This window comes from Parus major, chromosome 12 (assembly GCF_001522545.3).
Source record: "Parus major isolate Abel chromosome 12, Parus_major1.1, whole genome shotgun sequence".
Lineage (NCBI taxonomy): Eukaryota > Metazoa > Chordata > Aves > Passeriformes > Paridae > Parus > Parus major.
Genome location: NC_031781.1, coordinates 6,438,986 through 6,463,073, shown reverse-complemented (window position 1 = coordinate 6,463,073; position 24,088 = coordinate 6,438,986). Strand labels below are relative to the sequence as shown.

The following is a 24,088-nucleotide window of genomic DNA, read 5'->3' as shown; positions in this document are numbered from 1 at the left end:
TGTGCTGCAGGGCTTGAAGGCATCCCTCATGCAATGCCATGGCACACACCCTGCCACGTGCAAACTGTGCTGCTGCTCCAGCGCAGCCTGGCTGTTGCAAACCATCACATGCTCCCTCAGCAACGCTGCATCTGCTCCTCCCTTCCTCCTACACAGCCTCCTCCTGCTCCTCTAGTCCGATGCTCAGGACTGACAAATCCAAGTCAACTGATGCACTCCCATCTCGCTGAGTACCACAAGCTCCTGGGAAGTTTCACTGCTCACTGCAGGGGCCAGGTGAGATACTGCAACTCAGCTCTGCTGCAGCATTTGGAAACCACCAAGAGCAGCAGATGGGCATCCCTTGCTGGGAAATAAAAATGAGTATTAAAGCACTTGCAACTGCTCAGCAAATTCTCTCTCAGCTTTATCAAAAATGGTATTTCTAATTCAGGCTGTGAGATGCTGGGACAAAAACCCAGAGTGAGGAATACAGACACCAGGATACAGGGAGCTTAGAAAACTGCCTTTATTCTATTAGTTCTTGGAAAAATGAGAATACAGAAAGAGTTTAGTTGGCTGCAGAACAGCAAGAAGTTCACAGGTTAGGAGTCTGATCACTACATGGTAACCAAACTTACACAAAAAGTTTCTTTTTTGTTTTTTAAAGTTTTGAAACTGGGTCCAGCAATGAATTTAAGGCAACTGAACAGTTCAGAAGCTTTGAGTGTGAGCAGGCTGTCTTTTCTCATCCCTACAGCACATTATGGAAAAAACTCCTTCTGGGTGTGCAGACCACTCAAATCATTTAAATGGGTCAGACTCTTACAAATGAACAGGGGAAGAGGATCAGCTGCTTTCCACCGGACTTTATTTTCAAATACAGTTTCTTAAAAAACCCAGAACACCTTAACGCAGAGGTTACAAGTAACAGTATTAGGAAATCCAATTATACAAAAAATACTACATCTAAGCTGGGGTAAATAGATTTATTTTTGGTAACATACATTTAAACTGGCACTAATTACACAGTAACTAAAAGGTAACTAACATGAAACCACAGAACCCTCACTTTTCTTTAGCTGAATGGGACTTGGTCATTTCAGAGTGATCACATTTTCAAACTAATGTTTTACACCAAGCCATGAAAATCAGATCTTCCTAAATGTGATAGCACTGAAGCTACTCTCGATTCCATACAGCCATGTAACGGTTGTACTCAATTAGAATAGGACGTTAGTTATAAAGTAGTTACAGACCAATCCTCTGTGTTGACAGCTTTTTCTCTTTCTAGAGAGAAGAAAGAAGATAGAGAATTGTCTTCAATTAGCGCCTGGCATATCCTGTGAGTGCAGAAAAGGTTTGTTAGAGGAATGTTGAGGTTAACCTTGGGTGCACAGATGAATTTGATGCAGATTGTTATAAAAATCATGGTTGGCTTCTAAATACTGGTAGCAAGATGACTCGATTTTTAAATCTCTTAAGTAAATTATAGATAATGAAAAAGGCCAGTAATCATACACTAAGATTAATAAACAGCACTTCAAAATTACTCAAGTGCAGGGTGCTGCTTTGGCCATCTTCCTCTGGCCACGCTTTATAAGAGAAGGCACCCGGACTTTTTCTTGCCACGCCGGGCTTGCAAAGCAGCTCTAGTGGCCATTTCAAACACCTCCCTCACACCGTCTTTGGTCTTTGCCGAACACTCCATGTACCCGAATGCACCAATGCGGTTTGCCATATCCCGGCCTTCCTCGGGTTTGACAGGCTCCTGGAACAGCAAAAAGCAGCAGGTGAGAACAGCCCAAGCCCACACTGCTCTTCCCCTTCCCACCCAGCTTCCCAAAAAATGCAAAGGAATTTCTGGATTAAGTAGACGTAATGAACTGGTTAGTTAAAAATCTAATGCCAGAGGACATGATCACTTTTCTCATATCTCTGAGCTTGAAAGCTGCAAGACTTTTTGAAACTTGAGCAAGTGATTGCCTATTTCTGATGAAACATTTATGCAATTCCTTGCTACCATTGCAAAAAAAGCCTATGAACAAATCACCAGATTAATGCCTCAGTCTTTGTATGAAACTCCCAAACATTATGCTACAGGTTCAAGAATTCCGGGACAGAGCAGAGCATCTGCAGTCCCATACTCAAGCTGTGGGTTTCAGGCTCAATCAGAAAATGATTGATGCTCAAGAATGAGCAAGAGCACCTGTGGTTATTACCTCAGAACACCCACCAATCAGTGTTTGCTGTCACATACTGAACACACCAAACGAAAACAGCTTCAGAGTGCATGCACCACTATGCTGATGACTCCTAATCAATTCTATTCTACCTCAGGGATCCACCTCTCCAGCACTGAGAGAAGCTGGCTGTTAGTAACCTAATACACCAATTTTCACGGCTGAGGATGCCTTTTTCTAGAACTACATCTCCAAATATGAGAATCCCCACTCAGTTAAAGGCAATAGATTCCCGGGTGTCACGGTAGGTGTTGATCACACAGCCCACAAAAACCAGCAGCCAGCTGTGGGTGCCTGCTCAATGCTCTGCTACAACCAGCACACACTTCTGCCATTTCTTGTAAGACTCGGAAAGGAACCTGCCTGCTTCATTTTGGCCAGCTCTCGTCTTGTGTGCTCGTCATTCCTCAGGTCCTTCTTGTTTCCTACCAGGATGATAGGCACGTTGGGGCAGAAATGCTTCACCTCCGGGGTCCACTTCTCTGGGATGTTTTCTGGTAAAAATAAATAGAGGCATGATTGTACAAACCCCCACTTCTGGGGAGAGTTTTATTTTAAAGCTTTTACACTCTGCCTGAGTCGTTATAGCTTGAAAATCCACACTGATGCCCTTCTGTCTACCCTCCATGAGGAAGCAAATAGGCCTGTTCTGGTGCTACCAAAAAAGACAAGCCTGTCTGTGGTAATTTGAAGGCTGAAGGACATGTAACATTTTGGCTTGTCTCAGCAGCTACCTGACAAGGGTTAGCAAAAGGGATTTTGAAGAACAGCATGCACAATTCTGGACTGGAAAGTTAAGGAATATTTTGCTTCAAGAGAAACATTTTAATTATCTCCAGAAGCTAGAGATGGGGACAACACTGAAGCCCACTGGAAGCCTCACTTCTTTTCCTAAAGCAACACAAAACAACCCCTTTCACCCCTCCCCTTACTGTAACAGAACTGTACAACACACTAATTACAGAGACACAGAAACAAAGGTTGGGGGAAAGTAATTTCCAATCTGCCATTTCTCCCTACATGCAGCAAAGGAATTTGTTCTCATATACAAGCAACCTCCTCCTCACATCCCTACATGACTTTATTTTTTAGTGAAAGGAGGACTTGGAGGCTTTTGAAAGCAAAACCTTGACAAATTCTATATAGCAGGAAGTGCTGAACAGCCTAAAACATCTGGCTGTGCTTTCATAAGCTCTTAGACATTTGAGATTCATCAGTGGATGTACCTGCAGGCTGCATAACCACCTTTTATCTTAATGAAATTCCATTCAGCTTTTGAAGAGACATTCACTATTAGGTATTATGGGGTATTTTCTTGCTTGAAGAAACAACTTAGACAAGGATTTTGAAGCCAGCTTTTGCACTACAGCCAAAATACCAATTCTGCAGCTGCACCTGGAATGCTCAGGTGTGCTGGCTTCTAGATGCTGCACACCTGAAAAACTGCCTGGCAGTTCACTGTTCCCAGGGACCCTGGCACCCAGATACTGGTGAGCAGGAAGGAAGGAGAGGGGAGAGAATTTTTACAATCTGGACAGAATGTTTCTGATGCTCAGCATTGCTGGAGAATTCCCTAATGTCTGAAAACTACACACTCAAACCAGCACCATTCTGAAACTAGGAAAGCTACCAAGGGAAAATATATTCTACAGTGCAATTTCTAAGGAGAATACATTGATATAGAGAAGTGGATCTGATTCAGTTAGAGATCTACTTACCTAAACTATCAGGACTATCAATTGAAAAACACATAAGTATAACATCAGTATCTGGATAGGAAAGCGGTCTAAGTCGATCGTAGTCTTCCTGTCCTGCTGTATCCCACAAAGCCAACTCAACCTGCAAAATTAGGATAAGGGGTTAGTCAGATCACCAGGAAAATTCTGATTCAGAAGCCTGGAACTCAACAGGAGTGAATAAAATATTTCAGTCAATACCACTCAAAAGGAGACTACCAGTTCTCCTTTGGCAGGAGAATTACTAGGAATTTTACATTCTGTAACTCCAAAAATCAACTTATTGCTGCTTACGACTCTTTTCTTTATATCTGTAACCACTGTCAATTGTCTAAAAGGACATAAAAGCTACCAGCAGAAAAGCAAGACAGAAGAATCCAAGAGAATCAGCTCCAAAGGGCTGGGAAACTCTCTGACAAGCATCCCAGAAATACCACTTTGAAAGCAGACTAAGTATATGCTTTTTAGGATTATGCAGCACATTTTCAGTGGGTTTACAGCTGGAACCTGTAGTGACTAAGAAATGTCAAGATTGTACTTCTTGTGCACAGATTTAACAAAACTGATCCATGTGTAAAGCTTCTTGTTACTAAGAAGTAAAGTACTTAATGTTCTCAGTGTTTCTATATTCTTTTGCTGGATCTAGGGGAGAACACCCCAATAGGATTGTTTAAAACTCTAGAAGGAATAGCCAACATTTAAAGCAAAGGACTTTAAAAACTATCATTAAGCTCTTTAGGTATATATATTCTTGCTTAAAATTCTCTGATGAGTCTGCCTTCACAATGGAGTGGGTGTCTTCTTTAAACTCTTGCATTCCAAAATTCCAGGAAAAAAGTCCACAGCAGCTCAGATAAAGACAGATAGGCAGAACTGGAACCCAAATGTGAGTCTGCATGTGCAGTGCAACTGTCTGTTTAAATTGTGAAGAGACAAAGCCTTAAGTTGCACACATATACAAAAATAATCTTCCGTGTTTCAGTCAGAAATATTCTGAGAGAGTCACCTCTGAAGCTGCAAATGTGAATTCTGTGGCAAACATTCATATTTTTAAAGAGATGCCTGTTGACAGTTCCCTCACATGACACTGGAATCAGCTCCTAAAAAACCACATCTCCTACTATCATCTCTTTGTCTTCATATGACTTCTGGACATTCCTGCTAATGCTTTTCTATGAAGACAGAGGTAAGTGGCTGTCAAACAGAATAGGCTTGAGCACTGCTCTCCTACAAACTTTTGTAATCAAACTTTCTGAAGACCAAGAGGTAAAATATGTCCTCAGTTACAAAAATAAAATCAGCTGATACTGCTCAAGCTGCTCCTGCTATTTTTCTTTAGTTACTGGCTGCATATAGCTGATAGGGCATGACTCCCTGTTCACTCATTCAGAGATGCAGAGATTCAGGCAGAAAGGAATGAGGAAGTTATCCTGGTGCTATAAGAGAGAAATGGATATCATACACATTTCAAACAACAGTCCTTAGAGCCTAAGATACAATATAGAAACTGCAGAACCTGTCACTTGGGGAAAAAACATGTCCTAATATTAGTCTGAAAGTAAATTTTCTTTTACTGATTCACATTATGGGAGAGGAAAGGTTTTTAGACTCAAATTGCATGAACTATCATGACTAAATCCATAAATAACACATCCCTGCAACACTAGGAAATCAAATTTAACATAAAGTCCAAAACTAGCTCAAAAAGCCCTTTTTCTGCAGTCAGGATCAAAAAGTGAGCAATTTCAGTCCATCAGTCACTGCATCTGAACTAGAATGGATTGAAAAATGTTCTGGCTCTACATGAGCCCAGAGCAAGGGAGTGTCACACAGGGACAAAACAGGGAAGCTCAGCACCATCAGCACCATCCCTGCCACATGCCTGACCTGCAGTTCCAGGGCACAGCCAGCTCTGTGTGGTTACAGTACCCAAACAGACACAGGCTGTGACTGCCTGAGAGGGTTTGTGAATGGCTGAGCTTTAAAGGTGCAAAGTTCCTGCTTTGTGTGCATCTGGAGTATCCTGGAAAGTGACAATTTTGCACATCACCCAGCACCCTGCTGACAGAAGTGCAGAAGGCAACCTACCCAGGGATCAGCATCTACAGCTGCCCCTTGGAGCAGGTGTCTGGCATGTCTGCTTGTATGATAAACAGAAGGACTCAAGAGGGCCCACTGATTAAAAACTGACTTTCAAAATATTTAGAACTAAAATGAAATCTTTTAATAATTAGTTTCCTGAAGTACAAACTAAAGATGAAGCTCACTGAGCTGTTGCTACACTTGGGTGCTAAGATTTGTGTTCTTTCAGACAAGCAGGGCAGATGATGCTGATGTACACTACAAAAATCAACCCCCCATATCAACTTGTCATCTGTTCTCAGAAGGATGCTGCATGTTTTCAGGAGAGGGTATGAAAAATAAACTCTCCAGGAATTAGTTTTTGTTAATTACAATACCAGGTCCCTACCAAAACAGGGACTCTGCCAGTAGCCCCAATACCCTCAGCATCTTTACACTGCTCCATCCCCTCCCACCTGCTGCAACATTCTACTTAAAATGCATGGCTTTTAGAACCTCAGCTTGTGTACAGTTAGAAGCACCTTGTTAAACAGACACTGGATGTGAGCATGTTCTAGCAAGACCAATATTTTTTCCCCCTCAGGAATATACTTAATATTTAAAATATATTTACAATTTAAGCACTAAACATTTGTGCTAACCACATATTAAGGAAGTGTAGAGATGTCCATGCTATTCTGAACAAACACCAGTTCATTCTGGCTCTTAGAGAAGTGTTCACATACCTGCTTTCCATCCACTTCAATATCTGCTACGTAATTTTCAAAGACGGTGGGAACATACACTTCAGGGAACTGGTCTTTGCTAAATACAATCAGCAGACAGGTCTTTCCACAGGCACCATCTCCCACTATAACCAGCTTTTTTCGAATGGCTGCCATAGCTGAAAAACAAAATGATGACTTGTTAATTCAACCACTACAGCTTTTAACCGAGAAACTAATAATTAATAAACCCCAAGTCTTCAATTAATAAGATTTTTTAAATTTATTATACATTTCCATTAGAGAGACAGACATATCTGCACTTGGGTAAGTTCAGATTCCCATCCTTTTAAGAAAAAATACTTCCCCAGCTGGTGAGCTCACTAGGTGCAAGAATAATAGAAAGGAGAGGAGATAGGCCTGGTTCAGCATTTATTGATCTTTTCTAAAGGCTGAGATAGCAGCACCCAGAGGTAACGAGTGAGTGAGCAGCACTGTCCCAGGGCACCCTCTCAGAAGTGTATTCAAGGTAATCATATACAAGACGCTTCAATTTAAGGGCAATAACATTTTCTTATCACACTGGATGTCAAGTCAGTTGGACTGAGGAACACCTGCTGCCACCTCAGAGCAGCAATAGAAGGATCTCAAGGTAACCAGTTCCTCAGATTACAACCACCACTCTGCAAAGGATTTTGGCAGGACACATCTCACTCCTCAAGCCGCTTTCCTGGGCATCGCTGCTCCCAGGTTAACAAACCCTGCTGTCAGCTTGTGGTAAGTGAAGGGGACACTTAGAAGTGGAGACCCCCGTGGTGCTCCACACAGATCTCTGCTGTGCAATGAACTGATCTGCATCAGGACCATACAAATCATGAACTGCTCATAAGCAACTCTGGCCTCAAGAAGACAGTACAGAAGTTTGAAAAGGTTTAAGGAAAGCCTAGAGTAAGGGTGGGGCCAAAGGAGATAGTTGTTTTGGACCTGGCAAAGCAAACAAAACCAGCACTATATATGTGCCTGCTCTCTCTTTTCTCCTGGTGTTTATTTGTTACCAATGCAGGGACAAGCCACAGATTTTAGGGAGTGACCTGGATACACAGGAGTGCAATGAGGACAGAACCATAATGACTTTCTTCTCCATAACATAAAAGCACTCCAGGGGAAGCTGCTTAGTCATCCCATGAAGCTTCCTGGAAATGGAGCAAACAGCAACACCATCACAATACCTACAACTGCATGATCAAAATACCACAGAGGAAGCACCCTGTGAGTTAACTTTTGCCATGACAAACTCAGAACACAGTTCTGTGAGGATGACCAGGGCTGCTGGCAAGCGGAGAAGGCCTCAAAGAAGCACAGAAGAGATTTAAAGGACACAGCAAAAGTGTTTTATCCTTTTTAGCTCTTCTCTTGCCTCATAAAATTAAGTAAAAAGGTAAAATTACCATCTGAAAGCAAACTTTGGTACTGTTAGGTGGTGAAGAAGCAGTGGATATTACAGAGATTCTGTACTTCTGCTCCAGGTACAGAGAATGCTCCAGGTACCATTTCGACCCACCAAGCAGCAAGGATCAAGGACAGTCTTGTCAGACACCACTGCTCAAGTGATCCAAATCCATGTCTAAAGTGAGTTTCTTTCACCTTGCAAATATATATGTACACAAGTTAAAGTTATTTACCTTAGGGACTTGGGGTTATTTTTACATCTGTGGAAGGCTTTAAATGATCCAAGCCTTACAAAAGTTTTCTTTCCATCAGTTTAGATGGTTTTGAGTATTTCCCAGCAAAGGTAGTATTTGAATTTTACAGAACTGGAAATTATCTGTCTTCTGTACCAACTCAAGATCAATTACTTGTAATTTCTATTTAATGTCAGTTTTGGTTAATCCACCCTTCAAGTCCTACAAAACCTCTGAAGTCACCTACTCGTGTGTTCCAAAATATTTACAATGAGAAAATTACCCTCGCCCTTCTTTGATATAAGCCCATTACTGTTTATGATGTTTTTCATGGCCATAAGGAAATGGATTATTCCCTTTCCCCGTGCAGCTGAGAATACATGCCTTCATTTAGTCTTCTCTTCAGACAAAACAATGCCAGTTTATTCAAGCCTTCTCTGTAAATCATATTTCCTAGACTTTCCCATTGCTCCCTTCTGGGCAGAGTCCAATTGGCACTAATTTACCAAAGTGTAGAGCCCAAAAGCTGAATCCAGTATTTCACCTATGGCTCTATGAAGAGTGCCCAGAGCTGAAGGATTAATTTCATTGACCTTCAGGGATACCCTGCTGCTTAAACACCAATCTGGAATTATGTGTCTTTTTCTTTCTTCTTCCCCTCCCCAGAAGACAACAATATTGATACACTTCCTAATAGCTCACAGACTTTTTTTCATTCAGATGTCTATACAGTGAGTAGTTCTCTCTTCACACAGCTGAATAGCCACTGCCAGACTTTTATTTATCCTTACAGTGAATGATTTATTCTACCTTCAGGTTCTAGCTCTGTCCTCCAGTTTAATCATAGTCTGTCAGATGCAAGTTTAATAGTAGTGATTCCCAGATAATTATCTAGGCCATTGATGAAACTGCCCTGGAGACACAGTGGGCGGCTGACGGAATGGGATAACCTGTCCTTCCTTGCTATCCTCCCTCCTTCTCCCTTCTGTGCTGGTGCCAGGGACTTGCCTGTGGTGCCTTGAGTTGCCTGCAATATCACCCAGGGTAGGTGACCTTTCGGCATCACCTATGGATAACTGTATTTTTCAGTGGATTATCAGATCAACTTTATCTTTCTCTAAATGCTTCCATCACTCAGATTATTTTTAAGTGTCCCTTGCCAGTTGAATTTTATGCTTTCTACAGAGCTAAGCCTAAGGTGTATAAGGAAATTACAGTTGTGTAAAAAAAAACCCCAAAGCCATTATTTAATGTAGATCTTTCTACAAATCCTTCCCAAAAAAAAGCTTGAAAAATTTATGGATATATATATATATATATATATATATATATATATATCAGAATTATTTCAGGAGCTTTATCTTATCCCCTCAGTATCTTTTTCCTGAGAAGAGCCTATCATGAAACTCTCTGCCTTAATGCTTCCTGAGATGTGTTGACATCATTTGGACCCAAGATGCCTTTCAGCAGTGTGTGCTCAACCACTTCCTTCCCACTGCTCAGGACCTACCCCATGAGGCTCTCAAGCTCACAAGTTCTGAGTTCTGTGCAAGACCACCACCAGGACATATCAAACCTGCCCAACAGTCCCCTCCATTTAGTACATTCAAAATCTAGGGAATTAAAACTCCCTTATCATCAGCTTCTAGAGGGTCCTTCTGGACTGACACAAAAAGCCTCAACTACATTATCATTTTTTGGTGGCCCATGGCATCCTTGTACTTTTAAATTCAGTTTCACCTTCCAGTATTACCACAAAACAATTCCTTCTAGAACAAGCATGTTGTATAAAATTCAATCCAGGAGACAAAGATCACCACTTATAATCTCCAATTTTCAGAAGCAGTCCAGATTATAAATGCTGGGTAGATATAAACACCTCATGATGTCAGCTCTGATGATTAGACAGACACCTCCATCCATCTCAGAAGGAAGTCACCAAACATCACAACCACTTCCTTCTATTTATCATGATCAATGAACCACAGAATGGTTTGGGTTGGAATGGACCTTCAAGATTATATAATTCCAACCCCCAGCCATGGGCAGGGACACCTTTCACTAGACCAGGTTGCTCAAAGCTTCATCCAACCTTGAACACTTCTTAATTTACAAGTTCCTTGAATTTCCTAATTTAGAGGATTCAGTGTACAGATCGGCATCTTTCAGCTAGTTATTTTTAGCTAAAATAAATACATTCCTCTCCAGTGGGCAGCTGTAAGGGATTGTCAAGTCTGGCAAAGACTCAGAAAAATAACATCTTGGTAGCACAATAGAGAGAAAATGGATTGTTAGAATGGAGCTGCATCTTAGTGGTGCGTGTCCCAAGGACAACACTAACAGCATTCACAGCAGTCGGGTCTTTCTGCTGCATTCTGACATGCTCTGGTTTTCTTCATCAAGTGGTTCTGAAACATGGAAATACAACAAATTTGTACCAGCAGTATGTGGGAATCAAAGCACTTTGATGGCCTAAAAAGTTTCATAACACACAAATTACTATTTGCTTCAGCACAGCTTTTCACCTGTGAGCACATGCTTACATTTAGAGCTAAAAAACCTCTATGAACTACCTGAGAAGGTATAACAAACAGACCAAACCCAAGCTACTACTACCTCACTGTAACTGAACACAAGTACTACACAGTCATTCTTTTACACAACACATAGAGCTGGGAGAGCTAACTAAACCCAGAAAGCTGCGGGAACTGCATCACTGATGATGCACACAGAACGTGGAGTAAGAAATATTTTATTCCAATTAGTATAGCAGAATGGCTGCAGTGATCTTCTAGGAGAATTTGTGCTGTCTTCTGCAGCAAGGCAAGAGATCTGCAATTTTTCCTACTCTTAAATGAACCACTCCTCCCACCTTTGCATTTATAGGATTCTCAAAACCAGCTAGTCTGCTAGATTCAAAGTGGAAACTCTCACAACATGACTCAAGTGACTCATCTGGATGGGAGAGATTCAATTATGACATTTCCCCAGCCTCAGCCAGTGTCTTTCACAGGTATTACAAGAGCTTTAGACATCATTTACTCAATCCCACTAACATCACAGGAGGTTACAACACAAGGAGCTCCTGTTTGCCGAGTTGCCACACTGATATCCTTGTTACAGGAGGCTGCTGTTTCTAAGTGCAGTGACGCTCCAAGACTCCTGCAGCATAAAGCCCTGCTTGTTAAGGGAATCCACCAAGTACTCCAGAAGAATTAGAAATGGGGAAAATATTTTTTTCCCATGTTTTAAACATACTCCCCCCAAGTATTACTCTTTACTGCAAGGGAATTTGCCTCTTCAGCATGCTATTTATTTTTCCAAGGAACAGCTTTTCCAGTGCCTCCTCTCCTGCAGGTCCCAAGGCCACACAGCATGAGTGAGGATTGTGGACACACTGTTGACATTCTGAAGTTGGATAGGTTGGCAACAAACATGCCAGGTTTGTCTGTCTCAATCTGGATCTCATCCTGGAGAAAGTAACTGATGGTAGAAACAGCTCTTTACCATCACATAGATATCACAACTACATTTAATTTCAATTACCAGTTAACTACTAGTAACTATGTTGCCTGCTATGCTATACAGACAGATCCTTCGCATAATGCAAAATTTTGTAAAAATAAATAAATTCTGGATTATTGCATGTTAACAAGAACGCAGAAGAAACAGTTCAGAAGCAGTTCAGCATGCAGTAAGGATGCTGCAGGGGATGGGGGGAGAACATCCTTTAAATTCTTTCCCACCTAATCTTGCTGAAGTCCTTAAAACCAAAATGTTGGAAGGTAAAGGTTTTGAAATCTTAGAAAGACTGCCTTGCTGCAGACTCCTCTACACAGCACTGAAGCAGTTTGCTGCTGAGTGAATTACAGCCTGGTACTCTTCTCACTTACTTTATTTCCCTTCATTCAGTCAGCCCTGCCCAGGGCAACAGGAGGAACAAGAGTAGGGCTGAGGAACCAGAAGAAGAAACCGTGCTTAACTGTCCCCCACCCTGACCAGTGAGGCCCTGCCCTCTACCTACCACAGGGTAGAACTGACTCTGTCCTAGCCCCTCAACTGCCTCTGCCTCAGAACCTGCATTTACTCTTAAAATATACTCACTTCTGTTGACGTCTGAGGTGGAGGAAGAGTTTCCCAAAGACTCCAGGGATCAAGAGGGGAGGGATGAGTATGCTTTTCTCAGTTTTCTTCTGGCTATTCAGCAAGGTCAGGCATCAACAATGAGAACTAGCAAAGCAGTTTGGAGTCCAAAGATGATCAACCCAGAAGCAAACAGGTCTGATTTCAGGGCAGCTGTGTACAGCCAGTGAAGAAATAGATTGAACACAGAGCATCTGAGAGGGTGAAGTGGCCCAAAGACTATGACCAGTGAAGGGGTCAGGCAAACAGGCCTGGAGTTGAATGGCAGAAGGATGTAACTATTCTCTAGAACAGAATCCAGGATTCCCACATCTCCTGGCAGGAGACAAGCATCTCAACCTTCTCCTCCTCTGAAGTCCCAATGGAAAATGTCAGCAACTATACATTCTGTAATCCTGTTTTGCTGCTCACTTCTCATTAGTGAAAGCAGATATAAACATGTATCAAAAATACTGCAGTTTGCTGCTGAAATTCTAATCCTGCTACCGTAAATCAGCCTCCTTCAGCATATGTAAGACTATGTGTGCTATCATGCCATTTTTCCCCACATAACAAACACAGGATGGCCCAGGTCTTACTTAGCAATAATTGTGAAGTAAAAGAAACTGTGACCCCAATCCACCTCTTAGAGAAGCTGCAAACTGGGAAGCCAACAGCCCTGGAACTGAAATAAAAGTAAAAAAAAAAAATTATGGAAAAACATGACTCAATCACATAAAGGAGTCAGATACAACCCATGTTTCTGCTACAGGGTTCCTAAAAGATCCTGGAAGACGTATATACCCCAAAACATGGAACAAGTGACCACTTATTTATTGTCTGAACTAATCTGTACAGCCACACTGGCAGTAAAGCCAGACACAGTGAGGTCAGAGTGATCTGCTCTTTTGACACCATAAAACCAACCTGAAATCAAGCATTACTGGGATGGAAACTCAGTTCAATTCCAAGCCACCAGAATCAAAACACTAAAAATGTGAATGCAGTTATCTCTATCAAGGGGACAGTCAACACATTTCATTGCAATGACTGAGATTTTCTTAATTCTGTGCAACTTTGTCTGTGGACACTTAGACTCATAAACCAAAAAGCCACATTATTTAAAGTGTTGCTAACAAGGCCTTTGAGAAATAGCTATATTTATATTCCTTACTGCAGCCAGTACATAAAGCAGTTTGACAGTACTGCAAAATAGACCTATTTCTAACTACAGCACTATGTGGGAGCAGTTGGCGAGAAAAAGCTATCTGCTGGGGCTTTTTGGGAGGGTTACATATGAAATCTATCACTTGAAAAAAGTTTTAAAGGTGGCAAAGCATAGAGCAAGCTACTGATGTTGCACACTAAATTTAATCCACAGAGAAATGGAATTTTTCTGTCGTAAAACTGAAGTACAATTGAAAAACTGACACAGAAGGTCGGCACAGTATCCAATGGGATTAAGCACTGAACACAGGTCCTTTGGGAATGTCTTTGGACAAGGCAGTGCTCAGCTTTCTGATAAAAGTTAATTCAGCCTGTGTCAACCAGGCTCTAGGCTGGTTATTTTACTAATTTGGAAAAAGTGCCATGCAAAAAATTTTTAAAACTTCCAGAGCCAGCTTTAAATCAGGAGCAGTGTAGCTGTGTTACCCCCGGGTAATCAACCTCCCCAAGTCTCAGCTAACTCCACAAATAACCAGCTCAAGCCTCTTTGTACTACATCACCAGAACTGGGAACAGGGTCAGCTTAACTGCATTAGGTAGCCAGCTCCAGTGAACCCTTAATGACTGATTAATTTTATACAGTCATTAAGAGTTATCCAAAAGTACACAATAGGTGTTTAACAGGCACGGGCATACAGTGCATCTTAAGGACACAGTGTTGTTCATGCTGCCTCTGCAATGGCTGTGGTGGGGCAGGAGATTCCTCAAGCAGTATAAAGCCTGCCAGTGCAATGTTTTGGAGGAAACCTGAATCAGCTGTCAGCACTAGATCCGTGTTGAGTGTCATGCGGACACAGTACGTCTAATCCGAGCTATCATGTGAAGTCTCAAAAGTAGGATTCATCCTATCAAATTACAGCCTTTGCCCTTGCCTTCCTCTTCAGGAAAAATCCTGTGTGACAACACACAATTCATCTTCGTCTCAGAAAAGAAAATTGTTTTGGATTCTAATAAATTTGCTTGACTTTTAAGCACCGCAGCAAAGAGCAAAACATTTGGCTTTGTTCTCCTTCCCTAAAGCACCTGCCTGTGCTTTACAGGAATGATGCCTCAGCCCTGCCAAGTACTCCCAGGAAAACACAAACTGTCTTTTGTTAAAACACCCAAATCATGACCTGTGCAACCCTCTACACTCAGCACTGTGTCCCACAAGCAGCTCCAACATGGACACTGACCACTGGACAAACTTGTTCCTGCACCTAAACTTACACCTAGAGACTCACAGACCATCTGTTACTGTTATCTGGAAACAGGGACATTGACTTAGGAGTTAGGTCTCTCCACCTCAGTGCCTGGCATTTTGGATAAGCTCAGGACTGGATTCTTGCACTAAAGGAGAAGAGGAAAAATGAACAAGGAGCTTCTCCCTGCACGCTTGCCAGCCTTCAGCTCAGGAGCTTCTTGGGTCAGATGTGGTTCCCATGAGTTTGGTAACCTCAAACAGATTTCTCCTCCGTGAGCTTGTCCAGACTCCCTTTGAACCCATGTAAACTTCCAGCACACAAAACATCCTGCGGAGGGAGTTCCCACAACTTAATTACACATTGTATTAAGCCACTTCCTCCAAATTCAAGATTGTCCCTATTAGCTTCTTTTACTGCCTCCTAATTCCGAAATGGAAAGGGAGTGAATAATTTGCCTCTGCTCACCCTCTTCCTGCTGCTCACATAACAGCCTTTCCAGACTGAAGCACCCCTAACACATAGCTGGTTGTTTTTTCTTCTAAATTACCTTTACACATTTGACAGTAGCGACTGTCTATTCCTGGCAAAGGAGTAGTAAAGTGCTAGAGGTGTCACGGTGGAGTGCTTCAGGCAGCAGGGCCCTTGAGAGCCCAAGAGCAGAGCACCTTGTACCTTCCCATCCCACATTGTCCACCACAGCTCCAAATGCCCCAGGGCTGCTGCAGCACAGCTCCAGGAGCAGGAGCCTTAAACCCATTCACACAGTATCAGAGAACCACACCCTGAGAGATGCGTTTCAAGTGCAAACAAGCCACTGCTTGGTCATTCCCCAGTACATTTCACCCCGTGCATTAATTCAAGTGCAGACCATCTTGACTTTAAAACAGCAAGAATCCCACACCATGCTCCTCACTCCAGCAGTCAATTACAATTTCTGCATTATGATGAGCTTTTCCTTGTCACTTGCTCATTACTTCAGCCTCTGCAAATTTCCCATAAATTTCTGCATTTCTCTTCATGGTGACCACTAAAAAGCACAGCCCAAGAGTCCAACTCCTTCATGTTCTCACTACACACAGACTCACTTGAACCTCCATTTGCCTTTCACAGCTGCCCTCTTTCTACTAAATTTAATATGAACCATATTGATTTTGTTCTGGCTTAGTTTCTCACTGAAAATGACATGCAATTACTGTCGAGTTCTAACTGAAAGCTAAGATGAACACTTGCACTTAAAAACCAAACTAAAACAATTAACATTTCTTGTTTCTATTTCCCCCAGTCCTGGCTGAGTGACATTGCCTTAATTCTTTCCTGAACACTTTGATACTTATTCCATTATTGTACCTGGGATTGATGTCTTAGTCTGATGGGATTATAATCATTAAGATTGTCATGCTTCTCTTTATTATTACTGCATATTAGCATTCTTTCAAATTCAAACTGCTACAGTATGTAGAGAGCTTTCTGGAAAAAAATTACATAAACTCCCTCCATTTTCAGGCCAGAGATATTTAGAGCTAAGATACATATCAAAACAGAGGTGTCAATTACCAAATCTGGTCAGATTAGATGTGCAATATCATTTAACCTTTTTTTTTTTTTTTTTTTTAACTTAATGAGATAATCAGAATACCTGATTACACGGAAGTTCTCTGTGTATAGATAAATAACTGCCAAGAGATAGGAAAGCAGGCAGAAGGAAATACTCAGCGCTCAGAAAAACACCCATGGAACCTGCAGAGCTCAACATTCATAAATGGCCTGAAAAAGTGAAGAGAAATGGCTATATAACAAAATTTCTTGATGATGTCAAGATGTAGAGGTAATAAAGGCAAGAGCTAACTGTGATGGATTTCAAAACTTCAACAGGCTCTATGCCTTGGCAATAAAGTTTGAAAGAGAGAAATGTGAAGTGATACGCAATGTAAAAACCAGATTCAACTTCCTATATGAAATGATGGACTGGGAGCTGATCACTGCCACTCAAGGACAGTATTCAAAGCTAATATAGTTAATGCCTTTAAAAGACAAGCTCAATACTCTAAAGTGCCACAATTTTAAAGATTCCAGTATTATGAACTAGGATAAAAGGAACAAACCAGAAACCATTAAATGATGTCAGAATCCATCGCATGACTGCATCTTCTGATGTGTGCAGCTGTGATCCTCCCATTCCATGTCAAAAGGCTATAAATGAACTGGAAATGACTCAGAGCAGGGCACGGATGATTAAACTACACAACAGTGACCATATGAGGAACAACTTCAGCAGAACTGGAAGAAGGACAGTTTGGAAGAGATGCAACGACAGAAGAAAACAACTGGATGCGTCTCTCAGACCCTAAGGAGCGGTGAGCAAGGCTGGGGCCTGAAACAAGGACAAGAGCACACAGGACCAGCCAGCTTGAAAGCAAAGGCAGGCTTCCCAGCAGGACATATGGCAAGGCCTCACCACATTTCAACTTTTTAGATCCATAATTTCATAGTTATTTGAGCTCCTTTTTCCTCCCAGTTACTTTCCACAATTTTGAGCTTCTGTTTTCTATTTTCTACATTCAGTTACTACTTTTCTCTTATTTCATCTGTAGGGCTTTCTTGCACTGTTTTTTAAGCGTGAACAAAACAGATGCTTTCATTTCCTTTCCAAGCCAGGTTATTTAATTCACTTTCAACACTTGGTAGGAAAAAAATACTGCAAAGGAAGGTTCCTGAAAGATCTTTTTTAAGCATACTTAAGTCAAATTTAAAAAAAAACTAAACCAGCAATATGTGCAAGCAAAACTCTGTCTTAACATTGTCAGTGTGCATCCTGTTTTGTTAACACCAAACTTAGCAGGGTGCTCCTGATCAACTATCTGCAAAGTTCACCCCTATACTGCTCACCTCCCTACTGCTACATAATTAGTAAATTAACACCACTTCAGAACCCAGGGAAGAAGACTAATTTAAGCGTTTCTCCCTTGTCTTCCTCTACCATGACAAGTCCCTCTCCAAGGCTGAAGGCAAAGTCTGGATTTTGGGGGCAGAAAGCAGGATTCTGTCTTCAGGATCCATGGCTGCCGTTGCTGTCCTTGCCTCCCCACGGAACATTCTTGCTCATTTGCCCCCACTGACTATATCACCGCTATCTGTAGGCACAACGACTTACGAGAGCACTTCTCTTATGCAATACCGAGTCCCAAGATTACTCTGCACAAAATGAGATTAGGGCTTAATATTGAGGTAATTATAGTAGATCTGTGGATTTCCATGCGTGTGTAATCTGCAAGATGCTTTGCATTTGGGCCAGTTTTTTCTCCGTGTCCTCTTCCCAGACACCTCCTGCATGTCAGATGGGATGTGGGGCACCTCACACTGAGCAAGGCAGGCTTCTGCTTGGGTGTGGTGGCACTGGCAGTAAAGCACATACCAACAAGAAAAACTATCACAAACTTTTCCAGGCAACCATCTTCTTGTACCCACAACTGAGGCTAACCTGTGTTCCTTCCTCCTCTTCTCCCACCACAAGACATCTGTTGAAACTGCACTGGCTCAGATCAAACACCCAGCAAGCCAAACACTGCCTGGCACATGCAGGTACCTCAGACAGAGTAAAAGAAGAAGCAAATGCACTGATACCACATACACAAGTGTATTTTCTCAGTTGACAGTTTGGGGGTGATTTTTTTTTTTTTTTTTAACTCTTTATGCCCAACAACCCATTAGGCAGTGTTTTCTCCAGTGATTCCACCTGTTTGGTTCTGAAGCCATGTAAATGGTTGTCATTCAAAACACTCTGTGGTGCTGCATTCTGCAGTCTCAGTGCAGACTGAGGGACAGGCACCATCAGTTTTGATCTAGACCAGACTGTGCTTGGTCATGTCTTTGCCAACCTGAGCAGCTCAACTCTTTTTAAGCATCCCTTGTATGGAATCCATTCCTTATCTCTGATCACTCTTTTCAGCCTCATCTTTGCTTTTCCAGTTGCAATGTATCTCAAAGCACATCTTTCTTTGTGCCAACCCACTGTAATCAGTGTGTTGAGGACTAAGAACCATGATGCTATCTATCTCTCTCTCTGTTTTCCTCTTTTTATTCCTTTCCCAAAGCCCCTCATACAAACTCATATGATCACTGTTGAACACTAAACTTCCATTTTAACAGAATTATAGTAAGCACTTCCTTCTAATTGGCAATAATTAACTTTCACCCCATCAGTGCATAAACAAATTAAGACTACCCCCTTGCTTTGTATTTATCTGGAACAAATTTCATTTGGCATTCTGCTGCCTGTAATTCAGTGTTAGAAGGACAAGCTGCAATTCTTCCTAATCAGCTCTGGTCTTTTCTTCCCCTGTTCCTCAATGCCTTTCTCACCAGATCATTTATAAATATGCTAAACAGCAGAGATGTAATACAGATCCCTCTTCTTCTCTTGTCCCAAATTTCTCTTCTTTGTGCTTCTCAAGTCGTTCAAAACCTCCAATAGATATGAGCTGCACTATTTCCTTTGGAAAAGCCACACTGGCTTTCTGCTACTCTAAATTGTTGGTCCACCTGGTTAATTTTTTTGTCTTTTACTTTTTAAAAAGGCACTGAACTGTGATATCCTGCTGAACTATCTTTAAGAACTGCTACCACATAACCCCTATTTATGTAGCTTCAAGGTATTGAGAAGTTACACAGTGTAATTAGTAATTCAGTCATTTCAAGTCTGTGTTTCCTTTGGAACCCTTGGGCAAGCACCATCTGGTCTTGGCATCTTGTAACTGTATTTATCACTTTGCTCTATAAATTACTTTGCTGACAATTCAAGCAGAGATGTACCTTCCAATGAGTCCTGCTCTCCATAAAGAGAATATCTGGCACAGGGAACCTCTTCGGACTCCTGGACTCCTCCACAGGAACAGGAATGCAAATAAGTCATCTTTCTACTCATGGCTTCATCATCAAATATTTCTTTCACTTCTCCATCTATTTGCCCTCCAGAATCCCGCACCTTTCTTGTTTCTGATGACCTTGGACATTTTTTATTTATTTTTTTGCTATTAGTATGACATTTCTCAGAGTCTCTCTGGCAGGTCCTTGTATTTTTCATTTGACTTGCTGGAGTTCACATTCTTATTTACTTTTCTGGTCAACTTCATTACTTAAATTTTCTGAAGGCTGTATTCTTTTTTCGAATACTTTCTTTATCCCAAACTGCATGCTCATTCTCATCTGTCAACATTCCACAGTGTAATTTAAAATCCTCCCAACAACATTTTCAATTTCAAGTGCAGAAGCCTAGCTTGCTGTGGTTTACATGGAACCCAGCCTTTCCAAACAGCTGTTGGACTGAGGTTCAAAAATGAGCCAATTCACTTGGTCAGCACCCAGTCAAGATCCCAGTGTGAGACAGACTTCTCACTTCATGCAATTTCAACAGAGCAGACAGGAGGTGAAGAATAAAGAGCCTCCAGGTATAAAATATAAGAAAAATGAAATGCTAGCAAAGAATGCAAACAGAGATAACTGGTACTTGGACAGCTGCTACTTCTTTCAAGCCACTGACACATGCAAAGACAATCTTTTCTAAAACTGTGAAGATGAGGAGAAAGAATCCCTTTGTACACATCCACACTAGTGACCTGCTCCAAATGAGTGACAGTTCAGGCCAGGTGAGACAGAACTATTTATGGCTGCAAAGCACTGCTAATTAACTGAGCAAAGAGACTGAATTGAGCTCTGTTTCTGATTAAAAAACAACAATAAAAAAGCAAGCAGAAAACCCACAACTGTCAGAGCCTGAGGAAAGCAAAACCTCATATTTGGTGCACTGCCCAATTTTACTGGGTATACTTGTGACTCTCCATCTGTTCGTTTTACAAGGGACCTTGGTCATGAAAAGTGGTCAGAGAAAGACAGTAAACCTTCTTCTGATTAGTTTAATTAGATGATTCACTTAGGAAGGACTGGCTGTTTAGTTGTGTGGATGGCAAATATCTTAATTAAAAGGTGATCTATAGATATTTTAATTCAACTTTTATAGTCTCAAATGTCCTTCCCGGATGGGAAAATATGGTGACAGGAAAAGGACAGATGAGAGGATGGACAGGGCAGTGTCACTCTACCAACTCCAATTAGCTTTTGGTACTTTATCCACAGTTCAGAATGAGTGGTAACAGAGATCCCACCAAGACCAGAAGGCACCCAGACCCAGACACAGTAGTGTAAAAGTAGCAGTAACTTAACCAGTGTACCACAGACAGTATTTTGGGATATTACTGCTTATTTTTAAGATCTACAGAAAGGTAATAAGCAGCTACCTCTTTCTATTTAGCTACCCACTATTTATAGCAGGAGAGGAATTATACCAAAAGGCAAGGAGCTGAGCATTTTCATCATGCATTCAGGTGTGTGCAGGTGCATAGCTGTACCCTGGGAATGGAATGAAGGTCAGCTGTCATTTGGCACATTTATTTTGCATTGCACTGTTCTGTATTACAGAGTTTCACCCCTGTTATGTGTTTTACTAGGACAAGCTCATCATGGATTAATTTAAGATTTCAAGGGCACACTTGCTGCACTTTATCAACACGCTAACTTCCTCAAACTCACCCAAATACACTTCTCCTCCATGTTAGTTCAAACTGCATTTAAAGACACATCATAAGGCAACAGAGCAGAACATGAGAGAGATAAGATTTAGTATTAAAGGTAAAAGATGGAGACTTGGAAAGAACCTGATGATACCACAGCAGCAGGGAATAAAATGTTAGAGAAACTGAGAAGGTACACTAGGCTAATGAAAAGGTAGCCAAGGTCAGAAATGTCTAGCACAGACCACAGACACAGTGTGAAGAAGAGCCCACAGGGTTCTAGGCAACTTAAATACATTAAGAGAAAAAGATTAAGTGCAAAAACCAGAAAAACCAAGAATTACTATCAGAAAAATAAGGAAAGATGATGATACTTCCAAGACCCCTCCAAAATGCTTTCATTTGGAATTTGCTTATCTGAAAAGCCATCACCAGTCCTACATCCTGGTGGCGGTTAAGATCATTTAGGATGTTTTTACTGTCAATTCCTGGCTCAGAGAACTCCCCGCCTCTGGCGCTCGGCTGCTGTGGCACTCGGCCAGAGCGTGAGCTTGGTGAACTAGGAGGGATAACATGAGAGCTGCTCAGCTGAGCTCTGCTGTGACTGAATTTATTTTGCCCCTTGTGTGAAGGTGCATTTATGTCTTGAAAAATTATTTTAAAAAAACACGTGTATTCTAGTGTTAAATGATACAAATCACCCATTCAAACGAATTTATGTCAAACATTTACACTGAATATACTGTTAAACATTCCAGTGAACTAATTAAAGTGAAATAAGGCTAATGTTTTTCTTTTTTTAAACATACAGCCTTGGTCCAAATCAGTGCCAGAATTAGACTCTGTATATTTGAACGAGAAATGCCAGTGCTGTGTGGCTCGAGACCTGGATACAACCAGAACAGGGCAGGAGGAAAGCACACATGTATCAGAAGAGCCTTCAACAGCAAGCAAATATTTTCACAAACAATCTTTCCAGGGAGGGAAAGACTTCATATTTCCATATTGGATCCCCAAATAAAGCTATCAGAGAACCTAATACTTTAAGTCACAAACAACCTTTAGGGCACATAAAATTAACTTTTGAGATTTCTGAGTTAAAAAGAAGATTAACAGAAGTCTGCTTCTGGAGGAAGTTCACCATTTCAAAGTCACACAGATGGCAGAATTGACACTTAGGCTAAGCTCTGGGGGGAAAAAAAGCAACAACAATCTTAACATTACCTAGGGAGGTCTTACGGTTAAATTTTCTCCAAATACTGTATCACACACAGAGAAAGGGTGGGTGAGAACCACTGCTCAAGAAGGGTTCCCTGCAACAAACAGGTGAACTGTACCAGGAGAAAAACAAAAGCTGGATATGAGGCAGCAACTAAAAACAAACAAACCCCCGTTCCAGACACCTCTTAAAGGCATATCAAAGTAGCTGTAGTATCATTTGACTGGGAACAATACTTCATTCTGAGAATCTGTAATAACTAACTCTTCAGACCTCTGGGAAAAGTTTTTGGGTCTTATTTTTAAAACCCAAACAGTCTCGGAGTTCCTCTCGCCCTCGAAGGAATGGGTTTCCTGGCAGAAAAAGTTTATGCAGGGTGTAGCTGAACACCGGGCACATCTCAGCCCAGATGAGGCTGTCGGGGCACAGGACTCCGGCCGTGTCAAACCACCCCCCGCGTTTTCCCGGCCTGCTGCAGCCGCCTCACCAAAAAAACACCGCCCAAACTTTCCAGTTTCGCTCCAAAGGCCGCTTCTTCCCCAGGATAAAAGTTCAACGCCGCACAAATCCCCAGCAACCCCTCCGCAGGCGCCCCAGCACGGCCGCGTGTGCTGCGGGGGCCCCGGGACGACCCCCAGGTGCGACCCCCGGGGCGGGCGGGGCGCGGCCCCGGCGTTGGTGACGTCACACAACAAGCTGCCACTCACCGGGGCAGCCCCGGTGCCGCCCGTGTCACCCCGCGGGGCCGGGGGGGCAGCGCCGCCTCCGCCTCCCTCCGCACCGCCCACGGTAGAGCGGCGGTACCGGGTCCCGGGCGGGGCGCGGGCGGCTCCCGCGGGGGAGCCCCGGGGCCGCGCCCCTTCCTCCCCTCCCCCGCTCCCGCGGCCCGGAAAAGGCCCCGTTACCGGCCCCGGGAACTAGCGGAGGGGCCGCCCCCGCCAGCCCTCCCCTTTTGTGCGCGGCGGTGGCGGCGAGAGGCCCAGCCGCCCCCGCCCGCAGGCCGCGGACTCCCGGCGGGGGCGGGCGGGCCCCACCCGGCGACGGCGGCGGGAAGGGGGAAAGGGAGTAGAGAAGCCGGTGATCCGCCCTCCCGCACCACCCGGTCGGCAGAGAGCCCCCCGGTACCTGCGGCCTGCGCTGGTCCGGCTCCCGCCGCCTCCTGCTCCACAGGCCCGAGCGCGAGCGGCGGCGGCGGCGGAAACGGGCGGGGCGGGCCGTGCGCGCTCCCGGCCCCGCGCGCGGCGCGCTCCCGAGCCGCCCCGCCCAGCCGCGCGCGCCTGCCCACCCGGTGGCCAATCGGCGCGGCCGCGCGCGGGGGCTGCCGGGAAGGGCCGCTATAAAAACGCC

The 24,088-nt window shown here is 42.9% G+C and overlaps 1 protein-coding gene across 1 annotated transcript; it reads right to left on the bottom strand.

Annotated features, from left to right (window-relative positions):
• Window positions 1-484: 484 nt before the first annotated feature.
• Window positions 485-23,981, bottom strand: RHOA (ras homolog family member A). Its single transcript, XM_015641092.1, has 5 exons — window positions 23,867-23,981; window positions 6,766-6,923; window positions 3,941-4,061; window positions 2,586-2,716; window positions 485-1,750 (listed from the first exon to the last, which is right to left on the bottom strand). Exons 2-5 carry the CDS (start codon window positions 6,919-6,921, stop codon window positions 1,577-1,579), a joined length of 582 nt encoding a protein of 193 aa, XP_015496578.1. The 5' UTR covers window positions 6,922-6,923; window positions 23,867-23,981; the 3' UTR covers window positions 485-1,576.
• Between the last annotated feature and the right edge of the window lie 107 nt (window positions 23,982-24,088).